General features: G+C 45.7%; 1 protein-coding gene across 2 annotated transcripts in view; it reads left to right on the top strand.

Moving 5' to 3' along the window:
* LOC126266689 (uncharacterized) overlaps positions 1-21,158 on the top strand; it is a 148,772-nt gene that overhangs the window by 24,783 nt on the left and 102,831 nt on the right. For both annotated transcript variants that reach the window (XM_049971120.1, XM_049971121.1), the window contains exon 2: positions 2,373-2,480. In XM_049971120.1, the coding sequence (XP_049827077.1) occupies positions 2,373-2,480 (108 nt within the window). The remainder of the gene's footprint in view (positions 1-2,372; positions 2,481-21,158) is intronic.

Here is a 21,158-nt window from a genome sequence, read left to right on the forward strand (position 1 = left end):
TGGGCATCTGCCCATGTGGTATTTAAAGGTCCTGTGGCTTTTGCCTTAATGCCTTCTGTCTCAACTAGGGTTTCTAGAATCATGGTTTTGTTTGGTTTTAACATTTTTTTTTTTGTAGTTATTTTCTTTGTGTTTTTTTTGTGTATTTTGTTTATGTTTTACTGTGACTTAGTACCTAAAGTGTCTGGTTAGTGTGTTTTTAGGATGTTTGTAGTTAATAAGTAGTGGGTCAGATCCCAAGCTAGTGATGGTCTCGTATGGTGAGTTTTCTGCGTTTGTGTAGAAAGACTGTGTTCTTTGCTGGATGACTGTGGTGATTGTGGGTGTGTTTGTGTCTAAGTGAATGAGTGTGTTAGGTACGAACCAGGGTGCGTCTGTGATTATCCTGAGAGCCTTGTTTTGAAGTATTTGTACTTTTCTAAGGTATTTGTTGTCTTATATAGGCGTTGGCGACCGCAGCGCCGTGTTCTGCCTGTTCACATATCTCTGTATTTGAATACGCATGCTTATACCAGTTTCTTTGGCGCTTCCGCGTCTATAGCAGTACATGTATTTGTTGTAAATAATTGCCTGTATTTCCCTGTCATCATACGATGAATAAATGAAACCTCTTTTCACAGCCAGCGCAGTAAAAAGTGTTTAGCTCGCAGCTGAGGCCAGACGTGTCTCTGTAACGTTTCTTTCTGGGCGTCTTCCATACCATTACTGGGGTCCACTCATTCCTGTTGCTGTGAACATGAACCAGGACGTTTGTTTCAACATTGCCAGTGAGCAAATGATGCACTCTCTTCTACATCTTAGTGATGAGAGAGCTGTAAATCCTCTTGCCTGCGATGGCACTTAACGGTTACTGCTAGCGTAATTTGTCTTCCCATCAGCATTCCATACATGCAAACCATCAGCGTCTTTAACGGTGGCTACTCGTGCATTAGGTACCTGAGGTATGCACGGGTCTGTCTAAGAAGAATAACTGGGTGTAGTCATAGGGTCGAGCCGTGCACATTCACTTTCGTGCCCTGCAGCTAATTCACTGCAAATGATAATCTGTAGCTGTGATCCTGCATTCAAAAAGTCTATGCATTGGATAGAAATGTGAATTAATAAAATACACAGAAATACAAAATAAAAGTTAAGTGGTTAATTTAATAGTGAAAGTATGTAATTAATGTAGATGACAGAGAATTATGTTGAATAATATTTATTCAAGAAAGGACAGGTCCTACGATATTTAATTAAAACACAGACAGAAAATATACTTATCATACAGTAAAGTTACGTAGAGAGCGTTATGAGAATGGTAGCAAAATCCCCAAAGGCCATTTCATAATCACTACACATGAAACATTCAACAACTGAAAACAGTTCAGTCTAGCATGATGTTTGCAAATTAACACACGTGAGGTGACGAGCAGAAACTCATACTCTGTCTGTCCTCAGTACCGAAAATCCTCAGTACCACTCTGGAGCACATTCAAACCTTTCGAAATAAAAAGTCCCTTCAAAAGTTAAGAGTACTGAAGCAATTGCTCACCGCCCCGAGTCTATCAATGATGCAATCGAATATCACACGTTACCTCGGGCAAGTCTGTCTTCCACCAGATCTCCGTGTGAGTCCTCAAAGATTAAAGCCTCATAACGGCTGTTCACTGCCCAAAATCTATCAGCTATTCGATGAAATGTGACCCGATACCGCAGGCAGGTCTGTCTTCTTCCAGCAAGAACATCGCAGTGTACCAAATGGCTCCCTTGAGCTTTTCATTCGGAAAATCCTAGTCTCCATTGGACTCCTGTATTGTTCCGCCACTGTCGGCTTTTCCATTGGCTGAACGCCATCCCCACCAAAAATACCTGGGAGCTGTGGTAATTACTGAAGATATGCTGACATCTGCGAGCCACCTGCATCTCTTCATGCTTGATGTCTTCAGCGACGGCGATGTCATCTTTCAGCAGTATAACTGTCCATGTATCCGAGCCAGAACCGTAGGTTTGACGATCATTGTAGCGAACTCATGTTGATGTCTCGGCGACCAAATTCACCCCATGTAAATCCTATGGAACCCATCTGGGTGGCTACAGGGACCATCACCGCGTACTCACATCAGTGTCCCATTATTTATGCGAATTACATGGCCTGTGTGTAGAGGTGTATGGCCACCTACCTCCACAAACCTACAAGAAAATGTCCTACGCGGAGTAAGTGACATATTTCGTTCCAAAGCCTACTTAGGTTTACAGTGACTTTTGTAAATAGCTTTAACAGAATGTTAAGAAAATTGTCCATTTAATCTTCCGCTCTCCCTTGTCCAACATACTTACTTGTCGATAAGTAACTAACGAGATGTTCAAAACTTCTATCTAACTTCATTTTCCAGATGGACACGTTTTGGGCGTTGTCGATGGTGTTCACTGCATGCACTTTCCTGTGGAGGCCGTCACAACAACAAGGAATTTTCGTGACATCTGGAGGCCTAAATCAACAGGTCAGTAAACTATTCCTCGGACTTTTAAGTTTTCCCTATGAAAATTTTGAAACTACATACTGCAATGTCTAGAGTGTAATGGTGCAGTGATAAAAAAACTGCACTCGTATTCGGGAGAAGCGGTGTTCTATTCCCCGTTTCACCGTGAAGACTCAATTTTCTGTGATGAGAGTAAACCACTTAAGGGGAATGCCACGATGGTTACTTTGAAAACGCCGCCGCCAATTTCCTGCCTTGTCCACAAGCACTTCGACCTTATACTCTGCTCCTAGTGACTTGATCCTTTCGGACTGGGCCTCCTTCTATTGTGGCATTCTCTATGTCCTTGGGTGCATTGCGCATTCGGACCTCTTGCCATACGAGCATATGTCGAGTATTGTCGAACATGAGCGTGTCGGGGTCCAGGTATTAGTATCTAGGGAGGCATAATGCTTCATGGGCGTACTTACCTCCAGATTTTCGAATACGCTCCACTCACCTGTCAATACTGTTGTGTACAGTATTCCTTCCCCAAAAGCGTCTTTTCGGGAGTGCATTCGGCCATTACTTCATTTCTATGAATGACTAGCTGTCGCCTGCTGCTGCACTCGCATGTCAGTAGTTTTATGATGCTTGATGGTGAAAACGTAAGCTACTGTACGTCCTGCAACATCAGCTGCCTTCACGTGTCGGGTTGTTCCATTAGGCACAGCTCGTGACGTGTCCTTTACTCTACCCCCTCAAAAGCTGTCTCAACGCACGATGCGTCGTAGCACGCATCTGTCCTTCGAGCTATTGAAATACACTCCTGGAAATGGAAAAAAGAACACATTGACACCGGTGTGTCAGACCCACCATACTTGCTCCGGACACTGCGAGAGGGCTGTACAAGCAATGATCACACGCACGGCACAGCGGACACACCAGGAACCGCGGTGTTGGCCGTCGAATGGCGCTAGCTGCGCAGCATTTGTGCACCGCCGCCGTCAGTGTCAGCCAGTTTGCCGTGGCATACGGAGCTCCATCGCAGTCTTTAACACTGGTAGCATGCCGCAACAACGTGGACGTGAACCGTATGTGTAGTTGACAGACTTTGAGCGAGGTCGTATAGTGGGCATGCAGGAGGCTGGGTGGACGTACCGCCGAATTGCTCAACACGTGGGGCGTGAGGTCTCCACAGTAGATCGATGTTGTCGCCAGTGGTCGGCGGAAGGTGCACGTGCCCGTCGACCTGGGACCGGACCGCAGCGACGCACGGATGCATGCCAAGACCGTAGGACCGTACGCAGTGCCGTAGGGGACCGCACCGCCAATTCCCAGCAAATTAGGGACACTGTTGCTCCTGGGTTATCGGCGAGGACCATTCGCAACCGTCTCCATGAAGCTGGGCTACGGTCCTGCACACCGTTAGGCCGTCTTCCGCTCACACCCCAACATCGTGCAGCCCGCCTCTAGTGGTGTCGCGACAGCCGTGAATGGAGGGACGAATGGAGACGTGTCGTCTTCAGCGATGAGAGTCGCTTCTGCCTTGGTGCCAATGATGGTCGTATGCGTGTTTGGCGCCGTGCAGGTTAGCGCCACAATCAGGACTGCATACGACCGAGGCACACAGGGCCAACACCCGGCATCATGGTGTGGGGAGCGATCTCCTACACTGGCCGTACACCTCTGGTGATCGTCGAGGGGACACTGAATAGTGTACGGTACATCCAAGCCGTCATCGAACCCATCGTTCTACCATTCCTAGACCGTCAAGGGAACTTGCTGTTCCAACAGGACAATGCACGTCCGCATGTATCCCGTGCCACCCAGCGTGCTCTAGAAGGTGTAAGTCAACTACCCTGGCCAGCAAGATCTTCGGATCTGTCCCCTATTGAGCATGTTTGGGACTGGATGAAGCGTCGTCTCACGCGGTCTGCACGTCCAGCACGAACAATGGTCCAACTGAGGCGCCAGGTGGAAATGGCATGGCAAGCCGTTCCACAGGACTAAATCCAGCATCTCTTCGATCGTCTCCATGGGAGAATAGCAGCCTGCATTGCTGCGAAAGGTAGATATACACTGTACTAGTGCCGACATTGTGCATGCACTGTTGCCTGTGTCTATGTGCCTGTGGTTCTGTCAGTGTGATCATGTGATGTATCTGACCCCAGGAATGTGTAAATAAAGTTTCCCCTGCCTGGGACAATGAATTCACGGTGTTCTTATTTCAATTTCCAGGAGTGTAGCTGTAGATTATGTAACATGTACATTATGCAACAAATAGTGCACAAGTATACATTACACATTGACGATTGTACAAGCACTGTGATAATTACTTTGAATCGTATCACGTAGTATATATAAACCAGTAAGAGCATTTTCACAATTATGATGAAGATAAAAAGTCAGAGAGTAAATAGTTTTTTCAAAGAGAGAATATTTTTCCCTCTTTAGGGTAATATTCTTCAAATCAGTAAATTTCTTGAACTACAGACTTCCTGAAGCAGCCATGTTCTTCCTCCAGATTGAAGCTACCTCTGTAACCACTTTCATCGAAATTGGCTCAGCGGGTTGGCAATGCAACAGACGAAATTAGTTTCACGCTTTTACTACGGATAATACTTTGAGTTACGACACTCTTTTTGTATCCGATTTTTTATGAAATGAAGCCTTTACGGAGCCGCAAGCTATGTTCAAGTTACCTGTGAAAAACTCCATGAAAACTGGTGCGGTAGTTTTGCAGATTAGTGTGTTCAAACAGACAGACGGCTTCAAATTTCTCTGAGCACTATGGGACTTAACTTCTGAGGTCATCAGTCCCCTAGAACTTAGAACTACTTAAACCTAACTAACCTAAGGACGTAACACACATCCATGCTCGAGGCAGGATTCGAACCTGCGACCGTAGCGCTCGCACGGTTCCAGACTGGAGCGCCTAGAACAGCTCGGCTACCCCGGCCGGCTACAGACGGCTTCAGTAAAACTTTAAATCACTATATGTTTTTTCCGTGATCTGTTTTTGATGAACTGAGGCTTATACCTTACCCCAAGGTATGTTAAAGCTACCTGCGAAAACGGTGTGAGATTTCGTCTACTAGTTTGGGAGAAGCGTGTTCAGACGGAGAGACACGCCCGTTCTACAGGTATGTTATTAGTATAGACAACATGCGACCGCGTCGAATAGTGCAGTTGGAGGTCGCTTGGAATGAGAGGATATTTGGCGACTGAACTGGCCTGCCCGTACCCCCAAATTAAATCGCGTCGAAAACGTGTGGGATGTGTTGGGAGACGTACAGTGTGACCCGATTTTAAATAGAATTATTTATCAGGAAGAAGGGCATAACACCACAGGAGCGAGTAAAAAAAAAAAGTTTTTACTGAAGACGATGTTGGCCTGATATATTCGGCGATGCCCTTTGGCTACACTGACTAAAGGATCCTTCTAAGAAATACCAAATTAAGATAACATGCCTAAATAACGCGAAATGCGTTGTTGAAAAATAAACAAATAAAAAGTGCAACCAAGACTGTTTTTATCTAATGCTGTATACCACATATGGATTGGAAGAATTGCATACCAAATTACTCAGAAAAGACACAAGTTTATAAAAATCCATCATAAACGTTCAATATGTCCTCCATTGGCTGCACGGACGACATCTAGCCGATAGCCGAATTCATCCCAAACTGAGCGTAAGGTGTCTTCTTTCACTGAAGGCACAGCAACTGATATTATGGTTTTTAGTTCATCAATGTCACGAGGTAAGGGAGGAACGTAAACATATTGTTTAACATATCCCTACAGGAAAAAATCACATGGAGTTAAGTCAGGAGACCTAAGAGTCCAAGAGTGTAAAGCATGGCCTCGCGGGCCTGTACGCCCTATCCAACGTTGAGGCACGCTGGCATTGAGGAAACTGCGCAGGTTGTTGTGCCAGTGCGGTGGTGCTCCATCTTGCTGATACATGAAATTGTCAGAGTGAATTTATGGGAATAACTAGTTCCGTAGCATTATCCTGTTACACCGGAGCACCAAAACCAAAGATGACAAAACAACTCTCCGAAGAGACTCAAAAAAGGCCTTTATCTAGACCATCACTTGTGACAACTTCCTGCAATATTGAAGGCTTATCTGTAAATAAAGAAATTTTATTATCTGACATGTGCAAACGAAACAACTGTGATGCTTTAGTGTTACAAGAAACACACAGAGCACCAACTAGCCATAGACCAAAAATACAGGGCATGAAACTAGTTCTTGAGAGACCACACGAAAGGTACAAAAGTGCTATATTTGTGAAACAGAACTTAGACGTATGCTCCTGTGCTCTGACCTGCGAAGAAAATATAGAAATTTTAACTATTGAGCTACATTCATGTACTGTAACATCCGTGTAAAAACCACCCAGTGCGAGGTTCAAATTTACGGAGCCTGGAAGTTTCCATCCAAAAAACATTAAAGTTGTACTAGGAGATTTTTAACTGTCACGGTCTCGCATGGGATTATAATGAGACAAATGACGATGGCGAAATGCTGGAGATCTGGGCAGACCAGGCTAAACTGTAATTGATACATGACCCAAAGTTGCCTGCATCATTTAACAGCGGAAGATGGAAACGAGGATATAATCCAGATAACATCTTTGTCTCCGAAAAGGTATCCCTGCAAACTGTAAAGCAAATCGAGGACCCAATTCCAAGATCGCAACACAGAGCAATAACTTGCTTCATTACTGCAGTAATCAAATCAGATGTAATGCCCTTCAAGAGACGCTTCAGTTTCAAAAAATCTCATTGGGAACTTTTCACAGAGGACCTTGATAAGGAGATCTTGGAAATTAAAACAGAGATACAATCATATGAATCTTTTACAGACCTTGTCAAGAAAATCTCTCGACGGCGCATACCTAGAGGGTGCCGCACCCAGTATATCGCTGGACTCAATGGTAACAGCAAGAAAGCTCTGAAAAAGTATGAAGAACTGAACAATAAGGACCCCTTCTCAGAGGAAACGATCCAGGCAGGTGAGGTACTGATGTCTGGTATTTCCGAAGCGAGAAAAGAAAAGTGGTGTAACCTCCTACAAGAGACGGACATTAAGCACAGCAGTAGGAAGGCTTGGAAATTGGTCAAAAGTCTCAACAACGACCGAACAGAACCACAACCAAATTACAGTGAAGTTACACCTGATCAGATAGCTCACCGACTACTCATGAACGGACAAACTAAAAGGAAGATCAAGAATGGCAAAATTAAAAGAAAACTGAACGTGGAGATGAGCTTCCTAGCTCGCCCGTTCTTCATTCAGGAGCTACAAGATGCCATCAACGATTTGAAAAACAATAAGGCCGCTGGCCTCGATGATCTGAGATCTGAGCAAATTAAACATTTTGGACCGGGAGTACAAATATGGATTCTAGAGGTAATGAATAATTGTATTACAACAATGCAAATTCCTAAACTGTGGAGGAAAGCTCGGGTTATTGCGTTACTAAAACCAGGGAAAGACCCAGCTGAAGCTAAAAATTTCCGGCCTGTCTCACTGCTTTGTCATTTATTTAAAGTGCTGGAGCGAATGATCCTCAAACGCATAGCTGATTATGTCGACAAAGCCCTCATTAACGAACAAGCTGGATTTCGACCAGGAAAATCATGCTGTGGCCAAATCCTTAATCTCACACAGTACATCGAAGACGGCTATCAGAGAGGAGAAGTAACTGGGGTCGCATTCCTGGATCTCAGTGCTGCATATGACACAGTTAACCATAAGTTACTTACCCAGAAAGTGTATAATGTCACTAAGGACTACACCCTTTCTATGTTCGTGAAATGCATGCTACAGAACAGACGCTACTATGTAACCTTACAATCTAAAAACAGCCGATGGAGGACACAGAAAATGTCTTGGCTCCAATATTATTTAACATCTATATCAATGATCTTCCCATCAGCCACCAGACACGAATGTTCATATATGCTGATGATGCAGGATAAAACCTTTGAACAAGTGGAGGAGAATCTCACAGTGGCCTTAACAGAACTTGCTACCTATTACGACGGCAATAATCTCAAACCAAACCCTAGTACATCTCAAGTATCCGCCTTCCATCTTAGGAACAAACAAGCCAAACGGAAACTCCGAGTCATGTGGCAAGGGGAAGAGCTGAAACATACAAACAGCCAAAAATACGTGGGAGTAACATTGGACAGAGCACTTACTCTTAAGCAGCACTGTCAGAACACTAAAAAAAGGTCTGTGCCAGGAACAACATACTGTGGAAGCTAACAGGTTCATCGTGGGCAGCTCAACCACATGTTTTGCGCACCACGGGTCTGGTGCTGAGTATCTCAGCACCGGAATGTGCGGCGCCAGTTTAGAGGAACTCTGCTCACACTAAGCAAGTTGACGTCGCCGTAAACGAAAGAGTACGTATTGCCACAGGATGCCTCAAACCAACTCCCACAGACATCATTTATCCCATCATAGGCATAGCACCACCCACTATCCGCAGACAAGTAGCCGCCGAGATCGAAAGATCAAAACAAATGAATGATCCTCGACACCCGATGCCTATGCACCGAAAACAACGTGTCCGGCTGAAATCCCGCAGGAGTTTCATTGAAACTACTGAAGAGCTCGCCACCAAGCCCGTCGCCTGGCGGCTATCTCTTTGGGAAGAAATGGTGCCACACTCCACAATGGAACTACTTGAGGAGGGATCTGGAGGATTTCAACTACCTTTTACAACTTGGATGTCATTAAACCGGCTGCGTACTGGAGTAACTGGGTGCAAATCAAACCTATTTAAATGGGGTTACAGTGATAGCGATAGGTGTGAATGCGGAGCAATACAGGACTTGGACCACCTACTGATTTGCCCAGATATGCCTATAACATGCACTAAAGATGATATTTTGAAAGTCAATGACAAAGCAAACTACGTTGCTAATTACTGGGAAGGGAAGATATAATTGGTGCATCCGGATACGGAAGAAGAAGAATCCTGTTACGGTTTCTTCCACAAAAAAGTAGGATCCATAAACCTTGCTTTGCGAAACTGCACAAATAACATTCACTTTTGATGAATCACGTTGGTGTTCAGTTGTTTCATGAGGATATTCGAGCCCCCAAATACGCACATTATGACGGTGAATCTTACCGCTAAAATGGAAATTTGCCTCATCGCTGAATATCAACCGCGTCATAACAGTGCCATGTTCCATGTCCACGCTCCAGGTCAGCGCTCATAGCGACATCTATCGGATTTTTTCTGAAACTCTAGACCATGCCGATTACATCAAGCGCTGTTTCAGTTCCCTAGTGACACTTGTCTCAATATTATTACAAGTTAAAATCGGGTCATTCTTTTTGGGACACCCTGGTACAAATGCACCAACGACCATTCAGTATCCACCACGCTGGCGGAAGACTGGAACGTCCTACCTCAAGAACTCGATACCCACCTTGTGGCCAGCTTGGCAGAACGGTGCAGAGGGAGCTTTCATTGCTGTCTGCGATGATCACATACCCTATTAAGAACAACGGCCCTCCTTCTGTAATGTTCAGGGGACCATCATCAGCAGCGGTGACATCGATGTAATTAATGGCTTTGAATAAAAGTGTCTTCATCGTTTGCGAACTTTTTTCCACCCAGAAATTCCTTTATTTTTGGAAGTTAGTGACAATCACTTCGTGCCAAATCAGGGCTGTAAGGAGGATGGCCAGAAATTTCACAAGTAAGACGTTTATGTTGTTGACTATCCGAACTGATGCATGAGGCCGTGCATTATTATGGACCACCATGACAACTTTCCACATCACTGCAGGCTCGTTCACTGCACTACCGCTAGAAACATTCTTTATTTACATATAAATTTCAATAGGCAGAATACTTTGTGCATTCAGAAAACGCGCTTCGCATTTGGCACGAATTTCAAGGGCCGCTGCTATTTCGAAAGGTTACAGAACAAAGAGGCGTCAACCGAGGCACAAAAATCGACACTCACTGAGACGAGCAACGACTCCAGATTGCGCTTTTTCTTTTTTTTCTTTGTTTTGTTTTGAGGAAAACCTTGAGGAATGTTTTAGGGAAGAAAATTTCGGTACACTAGAACTGGGGAAGAATCGATACACATTTCCTTTCGTGGGAGCCGTGTATCGACTTTCGTGGTCGTATTAAGTTCTGAGAAGACGCCATACTGGATTTAATTGTTCTAGTAGAAGTTTGTATTTGAGGGGGTTTATATTATAACAAGCCCCATGAATACACGTTGTTTCAAATATTATATGACTTATTATAATGAAATGAAAGATGGGCGATTAAGAGCCTTCAGGAGTTGCAAGTATAAAACACAGAAGCACAGCGCTCCGTCTTCAGGAGACGAGTGGCCTACCGGGACCACCCGACCGCCATGTCATCCTCAGGAGAGGATGCGGATAGGAGGGGCATGGGATCAGCACACCGCTCTCACAGTCGTTATGATGGTATTCTTGGCCGAATCCGCTACTATTCGGGCGAGTAGCTCCTCAATTGGCATCACGAGGCTGAGTGCACCCCGAAAAATGGCAACAGCACATGCCGGCTGGATGGTGACCCATCCAAGTGCCGGCCACGCCCAACAGCTTTTAACTTCGGTGATCTCACGGGAATCGGTGCAACCACTGCGGGAAGGCCTTTGCCTATAAAATCACAGGCACGGATTTTGCGTTCGCAGTAGCGTAGTGGACTGGAGGTGCCGAGTTTAGCGTAGTGCACAATGGTGTTGAGCTGCAAAATGAGATATAGGTGGTGCGCTAATCGTAAATCAATAGAACAATGAAAAAAGCATGAATAATGTGGAATCCCTAAAGCAGGTTATTTTTAATTTTCCTGGTCAGGCTATATTTTGTTTGCAAGTTAAAAATTTTAGTTTATGTATTGTGGTTTTGTGATACTTACTGTAGTTTTATGGCCCTGAACACATCATCCCACCTCTTCCAGCTTCAAACGGTGATCACACATAACAATATAGAGAAATATTTAGGTTCAACACACACTCCTGGAAATGGAAAAAAGAACACATTGACACCGGTGTGTCAGACCCACCATACTTGCTCCGGACACTGCGAGAGAGCTGTACAAGCAATGATCACACGCACGGCACAGCGGACACACCAGGAACCGCGGTGTTGCCCGTCGAATGGCGCTAGCTGCGCAGCATTTGTGCACCGCCGCCGTCAGTGTCAGCCAGTTTGCCGTGGCATACGGAGCTCCATCGCAGTCTTTAACACTGGTAGCATGCCGCGACAGCGTGAACGTGAACCGTATGTGCAGTTGACGGACTTTGAGCGAGGGCGTATAGTGGGCATGCGGGAGGACCGGTGGACGTACCGCCAAATTGCTCAACACGTGGGGCGTGAGGTCTCCACAGTAGATCGATGTTGTCGCCAGTGGTCGGCGGAAGGTGCACGTGCCCGTCGACCTGAGACCGGACCGCAGCGACGCACGGATGCACGCCAAGACCGTAGGATCCTACGCAGTGCCATAGGGGACAGCACCGCCGCTTCCCAGCAAATTAGGGACACTGTTGCTCCTGGGGTATCGGCGAGGACCATTCGCAGCCGTCTCCATGAAGCTGGGCTACGGTCCCGCACACCGTTAGGCCGTCTTCCGCTCACGCCCCAACATCGTGCAGCCCGCCTCCAGTGGTGTCGCGACAGGCGTGAATGGAGGGACGAATGCAGACGTGTCGTCTTCAGCGATGAGAGTCGCTTCTGCCTTGGTGCCAGTGATGGTCGTATGCGTGTTTGGCGCCGTGCAGTTGAGCGCCACAATCAGGACTGCATACGACCGAGGCACACAGGGCCAACACCCGGCATCATGGTGTGGGGAGCGATCTCCTACACTGGCCGTACACCTCTGGTGATCGTCGAGGGGACACTGAATAGTGCACGGTACATCCAAACCGTCATCGAACCCATCGTTCTACCATTCCTAGACCGTCAAGGGAACTTGCTGTTCCAACAGGACAATGCACGTCCGCATGTATCCCGTGCCACCCAACGTGCTCTAGAAGGTGTAAGTCAACTACCCTGGCCAGCAAGATCTCCGGATCTGTCCCCCATTTCCCATGTTTGGGACTGGATGAAGCGTCGTCTCACGCGGTCTGCACGTCCAGCACGAGCGCTGGTCCAACTGAGGCGCCAGGTGGAAATGGCATGGCAAGCCGTTCCACAGGACTAAATCCAGCATCTCTACGATCGTCTCCATGGGAGAATAGCAGCCTGCATTGCTGCGAAAGGTAGATATACACTGTACTAGTGCCGACATTGTGCATGCTGTGTTGCCTGTGTCTATGTGCCTGTGGTTCTGTCAGTGTGATCATGTGATGTATCTGACCCCAGGAATGTGTCAATAAAGTTTCCCCTTCCTGGGAAAATGAATTCACGGTGTTCTTATTTCAATTTCCAGGAGTGTATTGGTGGAAAAGTGCCGAAATTGGGGAGTTGTTTTGGCTACTATGGGGGAATTACGAAAACTCAATCTGCAAACGGTCGGGACGGAGGGAAGTGCTAACTGACACGCTTGGTATCGCGGTGGTGTAGGATAGACTCTGGGTATGGTACACATTCGTTCTTTACTTTCTCAATGACCCTCGTACATTCAGCACTTATTCACGAGTCTTCATTGACCACAAACCAGTGGCAAACCACTGTTGTAGATAAGTTGTTTCCTAGTGTGCGAAAGAGTTATGTTAATGCTGTGCTGGTAATTCTCGCAAGAATCCGCGTGCCATGACGTTGGAGCAGTCCTTTTCTGCAGCTCGAAAAGAGAACTACAACATAGCGACAGACAAAATATGGAGAGAGTTCTGTTTGGCTTTGTCCGATAAACTCGAGCGTCTGTAGTTTTCACGAAGTCCTGGCCGAGTTTTCCGGGGGAGAGAGGTGATGCGGACAACGGAGGAAGCCAAGCTTTGCCGACCGAACCCGAGCACACAGATAGCCACTGGACAGTGGAGCTCCTTGGGGAATGGCTGTCCTTTGCTCGCGCAGTTCTGGCACTGTGCGTGAGCTTGTAAAGTTCGGCACGGAGCGACTTTTATTTCTTAACGGCTGCGGCATCACGCATGTACCTTATTGTTGGCAGCGGCAGGACACAAAACACTAGGATCCCGAAGTCGACCGACCTCCAATTGCTTCATATGATTCGGAGCTGGGGAGCCCTCGTTCAGAAGTTGTGAAAGAAGTGTAGCTATCTTGACCACAGTAGAGAATCAAAATCGCCGCCGCACCTATAAAGTAATATAGTGTCCCGAGAACGGCGAGGCAAACAAAATCAAGTTATACTGTAATTGCTAAAGCCACAGTATTTTCCGTCGCACACAGCAACTTTAAATGGAGCGCGGTAAGAATGAATGATTGTTTAAATTCCTCTGTGTGTGCTTTAATCAATATAATCTTGTCCTCACCATCCCTACAGGAGCAATACGTGAAGTGCTGTAGTATATTCATAAATTCATCATTAAACCGGTTCTTGAAACTTTGTAAGTAGCCTTTCTCGGCATAGTTTACGTCTGTCTTCAAGAGTCTGCCAGTTCAGTTTCTTCAGCATCTCTGTAGCGCTCCCACGCATCAAACAAACCTCTGACCATTTGTACTGCCTTTCTCTCTATACGTTCAATATACCCCATTATTACTGTAAACATAGGCTTCCGCGGCCGTTGTCACAGTCAATAAAATTCTTCTGGGTCTGAGGCCGCATTGTCATCTATAAAACTCCGACGTTTCGGCGACTGTTGCAAGGCGCCTTCCTCAGGGTGTATTGCTAGGCGAAAATTAATTACTGTACTGATATTAATACTGGAAAAATGGTTGATTCCATAAAGGAATCCAAATTTTCCTCCATAATAGCAATTTAATTTTACGGGGGTTGGAACTTTAATAGTGGCAACTATTTATTCACAGCTCGTACAAAATAGAGACATGTTTCAAACTTTTACCGACCTCCAAAGTAGTCAACAGCATTGTGTATAACCCCTTGCCAGTGATGTGGAAGTCGTAGGATACTCTTAGCAGTGCCGGTTGTGTTGACAGTTCGATGGGCGCGGTCTGTTGCCCGATGAATTTGTAGCAGTTCTGAAGCGAATGCCGTGAAGTGTTTTCTCCAGTTTAGAAATCGAGTTGAACTCACGAGGGCTTAAGTCAGGGGAGTGCAGTAGGTGGTGTAGCACTTTGCAGCCCCATCAGTCAAACAAATCAGTAACAGCTTGCACTGTACATGCTTGCTGATGGTCAGGTCCTTCAGAAAGTGTCATCACTTCTGTAAACTGGGCGTAGGTTGTGTTCCAAAAATGAATAGTATGGAGACAGAAGTGATCACACTTTCTGCAGGACCTGACCATCATTTTGCAGGACAACGTTCAAGCACGTACGGTGCAAGCTGTTACTGATTTGTCTGACTGACGGGGCTGCTAAGTGCTACATCACCCACTGCAATCCCCTGACTTAAGCCCTCTTGAGTTCAACTCCATTTCTAAACTGGAGAAAACACTTCAGGACATTCGCTTCAGAACTGCTACAAATTCATCGGGCAACAGATCGCGCCCCTCGAACTGTCAACACAACCGGCACTTCTAAGAGTATCCTACGACTTCCACATCGCTGGCAACGGGTTATACACAATGCTGGTGACTACATTGAAGGTCAGTAAGACTTTGAAACATGTATCTACTTTGTACGAGCTGTAAATAAATAGTTGCACTATTAAAGTTCCAACGCTCGTACAAACCCAGCTGTTCGATGCAGCCGCGCGGACTAAGGCGCCTTGCCACGGTTTGCGCGACTTCCCCCGTCGTCGGAGGTTCTCGTCCTCCCTCGAACATGGGTGTATGTGTGTGCTGTCCTTAGCGTAAGTTACATTAAGTAGTGTGTAGGTCTAGGGAAAGATGATCTCAGCAGTTTGGTCCCATAGGAACTTACCACCTAGTTCGTAGTAAGAGGCCAGCAGAACAATCTGTTAATTTATGGTGTTAAGATTGACAATATTTTGGGATAAAACTTACACATACACTACATCAGTTTTACTTTTTTTTAAGTGCAAGAACAAGGGTTATTTTAATATTCAAGGCACGGCGGGTACGCGCTGTGTTGACTTTCGTAAGCCACTTTGACGCTGTTCCAGCTTCATAAGATTACAGATGTCCTACATCAACTTGTTCGGCTCGATTTCACCTACACAGCTGCCGTACGTACTAAACACTTATCGTTTCCTTCTCCCTTTCCAGCACCGATTGAGGTGGTGCAATGTTTAGCACATTGGACTCGCATTCGGGAGGCCGACGGTTCAAACCAGCGTCTGGCCATCCTGATTTAGCTAGTCCTTGATGAATCGCTTCAGGTAAATGCCGGGATAGTTGCTGTGAAAGGCCGCGGGCGACTTCCTTCCCGATCCTTCCCTAACCGGATGGGAGCGATGACCTAATTGTTTGGTCACCTCCCCCACATCAACCATCCAACGCCTTCCACGTTATTCCTGAAATAGTTAACCCTCAGAAAGTATTGTAATCCTAGGTTTATGTTACTTCTGGTTCTTTACTATCCATTGCGTGTAATAGCAAGCGGTATTTGCAGCCCTCTGAAGCACAGTTCGAAGAACTTCCTCTGTATGAAACTTCCTGGCAGATTAAAACTGTGTGCCGGACTGAGAATCGAACTCGAGACCTTTGCCTCTCGCGGGCAAGTGCTCTACCATCTGAGCTACCCAAGCACGACTCACGCTCCGTCCTCACAGCTTAGTTCTGCCAGTACCTCGTCTCCTACCTTCCAAATTTTACAGAAGCTCTCCTGCGAAAGGCAAAGTTCCCGAGTTCGAGTCTCGGTCCGGCACACAGTTTTAATCTGCCAGTAAGTTTCATACCACCACACCATCCGCTGCAGAGTGAGGATCTCATTCTGGCAACTTCCTCTGAGCCCGAGGAGAGCGAAGATTATGTCTTTGTGCTGTAAAACATACAGGTAACAGCACAAGTCGGCAGGCGACAATCAAATGCGGTGGGGTTCGCAGCTCGTGGACTAGTGGACTAGTTGCTGCCTCTGTATCACGCGGTCCCAGGTTCGATTCCCGGCCGGGTTGGGGACTTTCTCTGCCCGGGGACTGGGTGCTTGTGTTGTCCTCATCATCGTTGTCATTCGTGACAGTGGCTAGGCTGAACTGTGTGAGAAAAAATTGGATTGTGTAGAAACTGGGTCTTTGTACGGACACTGATGGCCGCCCAATTGAGCGCCGAACAAACGAAACATCATCAAATTCGGTGGGCGCGCCTTCGGAACCGCCTAGCGCTCAGGAAGAGAACGTGTTTTTCGAGTATGCCAAATTACTTTGCACCAGCTCTTTTGACAGGAATAAGGCTGCGAGGACGAGTCTTCAATCATGCTTACATGGTGTGACATGACTGTTGCTGCCTCTCGATCGATAACAGATCAAATATAACCTCTGGGAGGTACGACAAAGCGCGGGAGAGCGTCTCTGGGCTCAACAATGAGTTCTATAAAGGTAAAATCTTCTAGGTTGTTAGGCCGCGTCATATTTCCTTCTAAAATAATCGACGTTTCGACCCCTCTGCTGGGATCTTCTTCAGGGAAGAAGTTTTTCTTTCAATACCCTCACGGAAAAGTTTAAATTAATAATGTTAACTAAACAGCCGACCTAGCCTGTGGGATAAGAGATTGAGAGGATACTGGAAAGCTTGCGTGGCCGCATGCGCTGTAGCCTGATAGACCGCAAGTATCCTACATAAACTGTTCGTCTCGACTTCACCTACACCACTTTGGTACATTCTAAACAGTTCATTACAAAGTAATCTACAAAAGGAATCCAGATTGCCACTCCTAAAGTGTTCCTCGTGTGAGTCAGGTGGAGCATTCATTCGATTCTTCTACAGGGCAGTTGTTCTAGGTGTTTTTATCTCAGTGCCAAATTTCTCAGCAAGTTCTTACGCTGCCTTATAAAGACAGGATGGAAGTGTAAAATACTATCCTCACGAAATTCTTTCGAGGTGTCGCGCGCTGCTTGCACGAGCTGCATTGCTTGGAGTAGTTCGATTCCCTTGTCTTGCAGTTGTCGGGCAGGTGGCAATTTTTTCCCAACCACTTTAGCAAGCATACACAAACTTTCAATAAATTTCCATGACTGCACAGCATGAAGTAAGGAAAACGCAGTCGTTGCAGTACTGTTTGCACTGCGAATGTTACACAGTTTCTGCACCGCATTAGTGTTCTTCACTGTGTGAATCTTTTCTGTCGGTAGCGGTGATTTTATTTCTTCTTCTAGTTAAGTACCTTCGTTGAGCAGGTTCCTTGATGGTGTTCGCTGCTGAACAAGTTATACCAAAAGCGTACAAACATACCGTATGGAGGACATAGTGATAGAGATCCCTGGGGTTGTGGAGCAGCTGAATGGGTTGAAAATAAATAAATCGCCAGGTCCTGATGGGATTCCAGTTCAGTTTTACAGAGAAAACTCTGCTGCATTGGCTCCCTTACTTGGCTTGCATTTATCGCGAATCTCTTGCCCAAAGTAAAGTCCCGAGCGACTAGAAAGAAGCGCAGGTGACGCCTGTATATAAAGAAGGGTAGAAGGACGGAACCTCAAAATTACAGACGAATACCCTTAACATCGGTTTGTTGCACGATTCTCGTTCATGTTCTCGGTTCGAATATAATGAATTTCCTTGAGACAGAGAAGTTGCTGACCATGCATCAGCACGGCTTTATAAAGCATCGCTCGTGCGAAACGCAACTCGCCCTTTTTTCACATGATATCTTGCGAACCATGGATGAAGGGTATCAGACGGATGCCATATTCCTTGACTTCCGGAAAGCATTTGACGCGGTGCCCCACTGCAGACTCCTAACTAAGGTACGAGCATATGGGATTGGTTCCCAAGTATGTGAGTGGCTCGAAGACTTCTTAAGTGATAGAACCCAGTACGTTGTCCTCGACGGTGAGTGTTAATCGGAGGTGGGGGTATCATCTGGAGTGACTCAGGGAAGTGTGGTAGGCCCGCTCTTGTTTTCTATCTACATAAATGATCGTTTGGATAGGGTGGATAGCAATGTGCGGCTGTTTGCTGATGATGCTGTAGTGTACGGGAAGGTGTCGTCGTTGAGTGACTGTAGGAGGATATAAGATGACTTGGACAGGATTTGTGATTGGTGTAAAGAATGGCAGCTAACTCTAAATATAGATAAATGTAAATTAATGCAGATGCATAGAAAAAGAATCCCGTAATGTTTGAATACTCGATTGGTAGTGTAGCGCTTGACACAGTCACGTCGATAAAATATTTGGGCGAAACACTGCAGTGCGATATGAAGTGGGACAAGAATGTAATGGCAGTTGTGGGGAAGGCGGATTGTCGTCTTCGGTTCATTGGTAGAACTTTAGAAAGATGTGGTTCATCTGTAAAGGAGACCGCTTATAAAACACTAATACGACCTATTCTTGAGTACTGCTCGAGCGTTTGGAATCCCCATCAGGTCGGATTGAGGGAGGACATAGAAGCAATTCAGAGGCGGGCTGCTAGATTTGTTACTGGTAGGTTTGATCATCACGCGAGTGTTACGGAAATGCTGCAGGAACTCGGGTGGGAGTCTCTAGAGGAAAGGAGGCGTTCTTTTCGTGAATCGCTACTGAGGAAATTTAGAGAACCAGCATTTGAGGCTGACTGCAGTACAGTTTTACTGCCGCCAACTTATATTCGTGGAAAGACCACAAAGATAAGAGAGATTAGGGCTCGTACAGAGGCATATAGGTAGTCATTTTTCCCTTGTTCTGTTTGGGAGTGGAACAGGGAGAGAAGATGCTAGTTGTGGTACGAGGTACCCTGCGCCATGCACCGTATGGTGGATTGCGGAGTATGTATGTAGATGTAGATGACATACGTTCATTTCCTTTTTTCTCCAATCGTTCAGTGTCTATCTCGTAACTGCCTTCACCCACCAATAATTCATCATCCCTGTGCCCAGTAAGAGCGTATTCTGTGCTCCAAATAACGTTATTGTTTTAAAAATTGAAATTAGCAGTTTTTTTCTATTTTCGTCCACTCTTTTCCCTCTAACCTCTTCATCTCTCGTTTAAACATCCGTTGACTCCCCTTCCGTCATATCCAGAAAGTTCTACCAAGCAACTACATTTCTCTTACGTTACCCTTTCTCTCTGTGACTCTGTATAATTTTATTTACGTGCACAATTTCATTGGTTCATTCACCAGTCTTCCAAATTTCATATCTTTGTCGCCTGCTTCCGTCCTACCAAAGAGAACGCAAACTTTACAAAATCCCCCACTTAATTTGTTGCTGTTGGCCATCCAGATATTTTCTTCTAGCCATTTTCTCTGGAACGATTGCATTTTATTACCTTCCGCAACTTTCGGAAAGCAAAATTTGGTAGGAAATGTTTTCTCCTCCGTGAGACGTCGACTTTCGTTCACCACATGACCGACATCATGTTCATGCACAGTAGTTTCTTCATCACAGCACTCAAATTACTTGCAGAGGAATTACTGGTAGAACCTGGATCCATAATTGCTGGAAGTGATAAACCTTCGCCCACATAATTTCACTTTCATCTTTTAAGTTTCTACAAAAAAAAGTAAATAAATAAATCAGTGACGTGTCTTTTGTCGTTTAGACTCACTGATATCGTCTCCTGTTTAACGTTCGGCGTGTAGAAAACACAACATAGTATGCTTGCAAACATTTGCTTAAGTTATCACGTTCGTCACGTTCACTCCACAAGTAACAGATCAACCTCTCCTGCTAAATTATACCAAATAGGAATAGCAGCGCCTCAATTACATCCATCTACCGGCAATAGCTGCAAGAACATACAGGAGATAGGCAAAATAATGTGTTCAGTGGTAGCAATGGGATGGTTCTGTTTGACGGTCAACAACGCAGGTAAGGCACGTGTCGCAATGGACTGTGCGTGTTCAGTACGGACTAGGCATCAGGGCGGGTTCTTTTCGAGTAGAGTATACTTCGTATTCGCATTCAGAGGCCGAGGTCGACGTGCAAAGAAGGACATAACGGAGTTCTAAAGAGGGCAGATTGTGGGAACCCGATTAGCTGGAGCATCAGTAACAAAGACAGTCAACTTACTGAATGTTTCAGATGGTTCAAATGGCTCTGAGGTCATCAGTGCCCTAGAACTTAGAACTAATTAAACCTAACTAACCTAAGGACATCACACACATCCATGCCAGAGGTATGATTCGAATATGCGACCGTAGCGGTCTTGTGGTTCCAGACTGTAGCACCTAGAACCGCTCGGCCACCACGGCCGGCGAATGTTTCAAGAGCAACTGTATCAACAGTCATGACAGCCTACATGGAAAGACATCATCTTGTAAATGTAATACTGGGCGCAAATCAAAGCTAAGTGACAAATATTGTCTTATGCCAACACGAGTTGTGTCAAAACAACACAAAACTACGGCGGCTAAAGTGACTACAGAGCTCAGTAACCATCTTGAGACCTCATATCTATCGACGCTGTCAGCGGAGAACTCCATAAAGCGAATATTCATGGGCGATTTGCTATGCCGAAACCATTAGTGACGACAACCAGCTCAAAGAAGCATAAAACATGGTGTCAGGAGCAAAAATCCTGAACGGCTGATCAGTGGAAAGACGTCATATGGTACGACGAGTCAACATTTTCGTTATTCCCAACA

The sequence above is a fragment of the Schistocerca gregaria genome, chromosome 4, assembly GCF_023897955.1.
Source record: "Schistocerca gregaria isolate iqSchGreg1 chromosome 4, iqSchGreg1.2, whole genome shotgun sequence".
Classification (NCBI taxonomy): domain Eukaryota; kingdom Metazoa; phylum Arthropoda; class Insecta; order Orthoptera; family Acrididae; genus Schistocerca; species Schistocerca gregaria.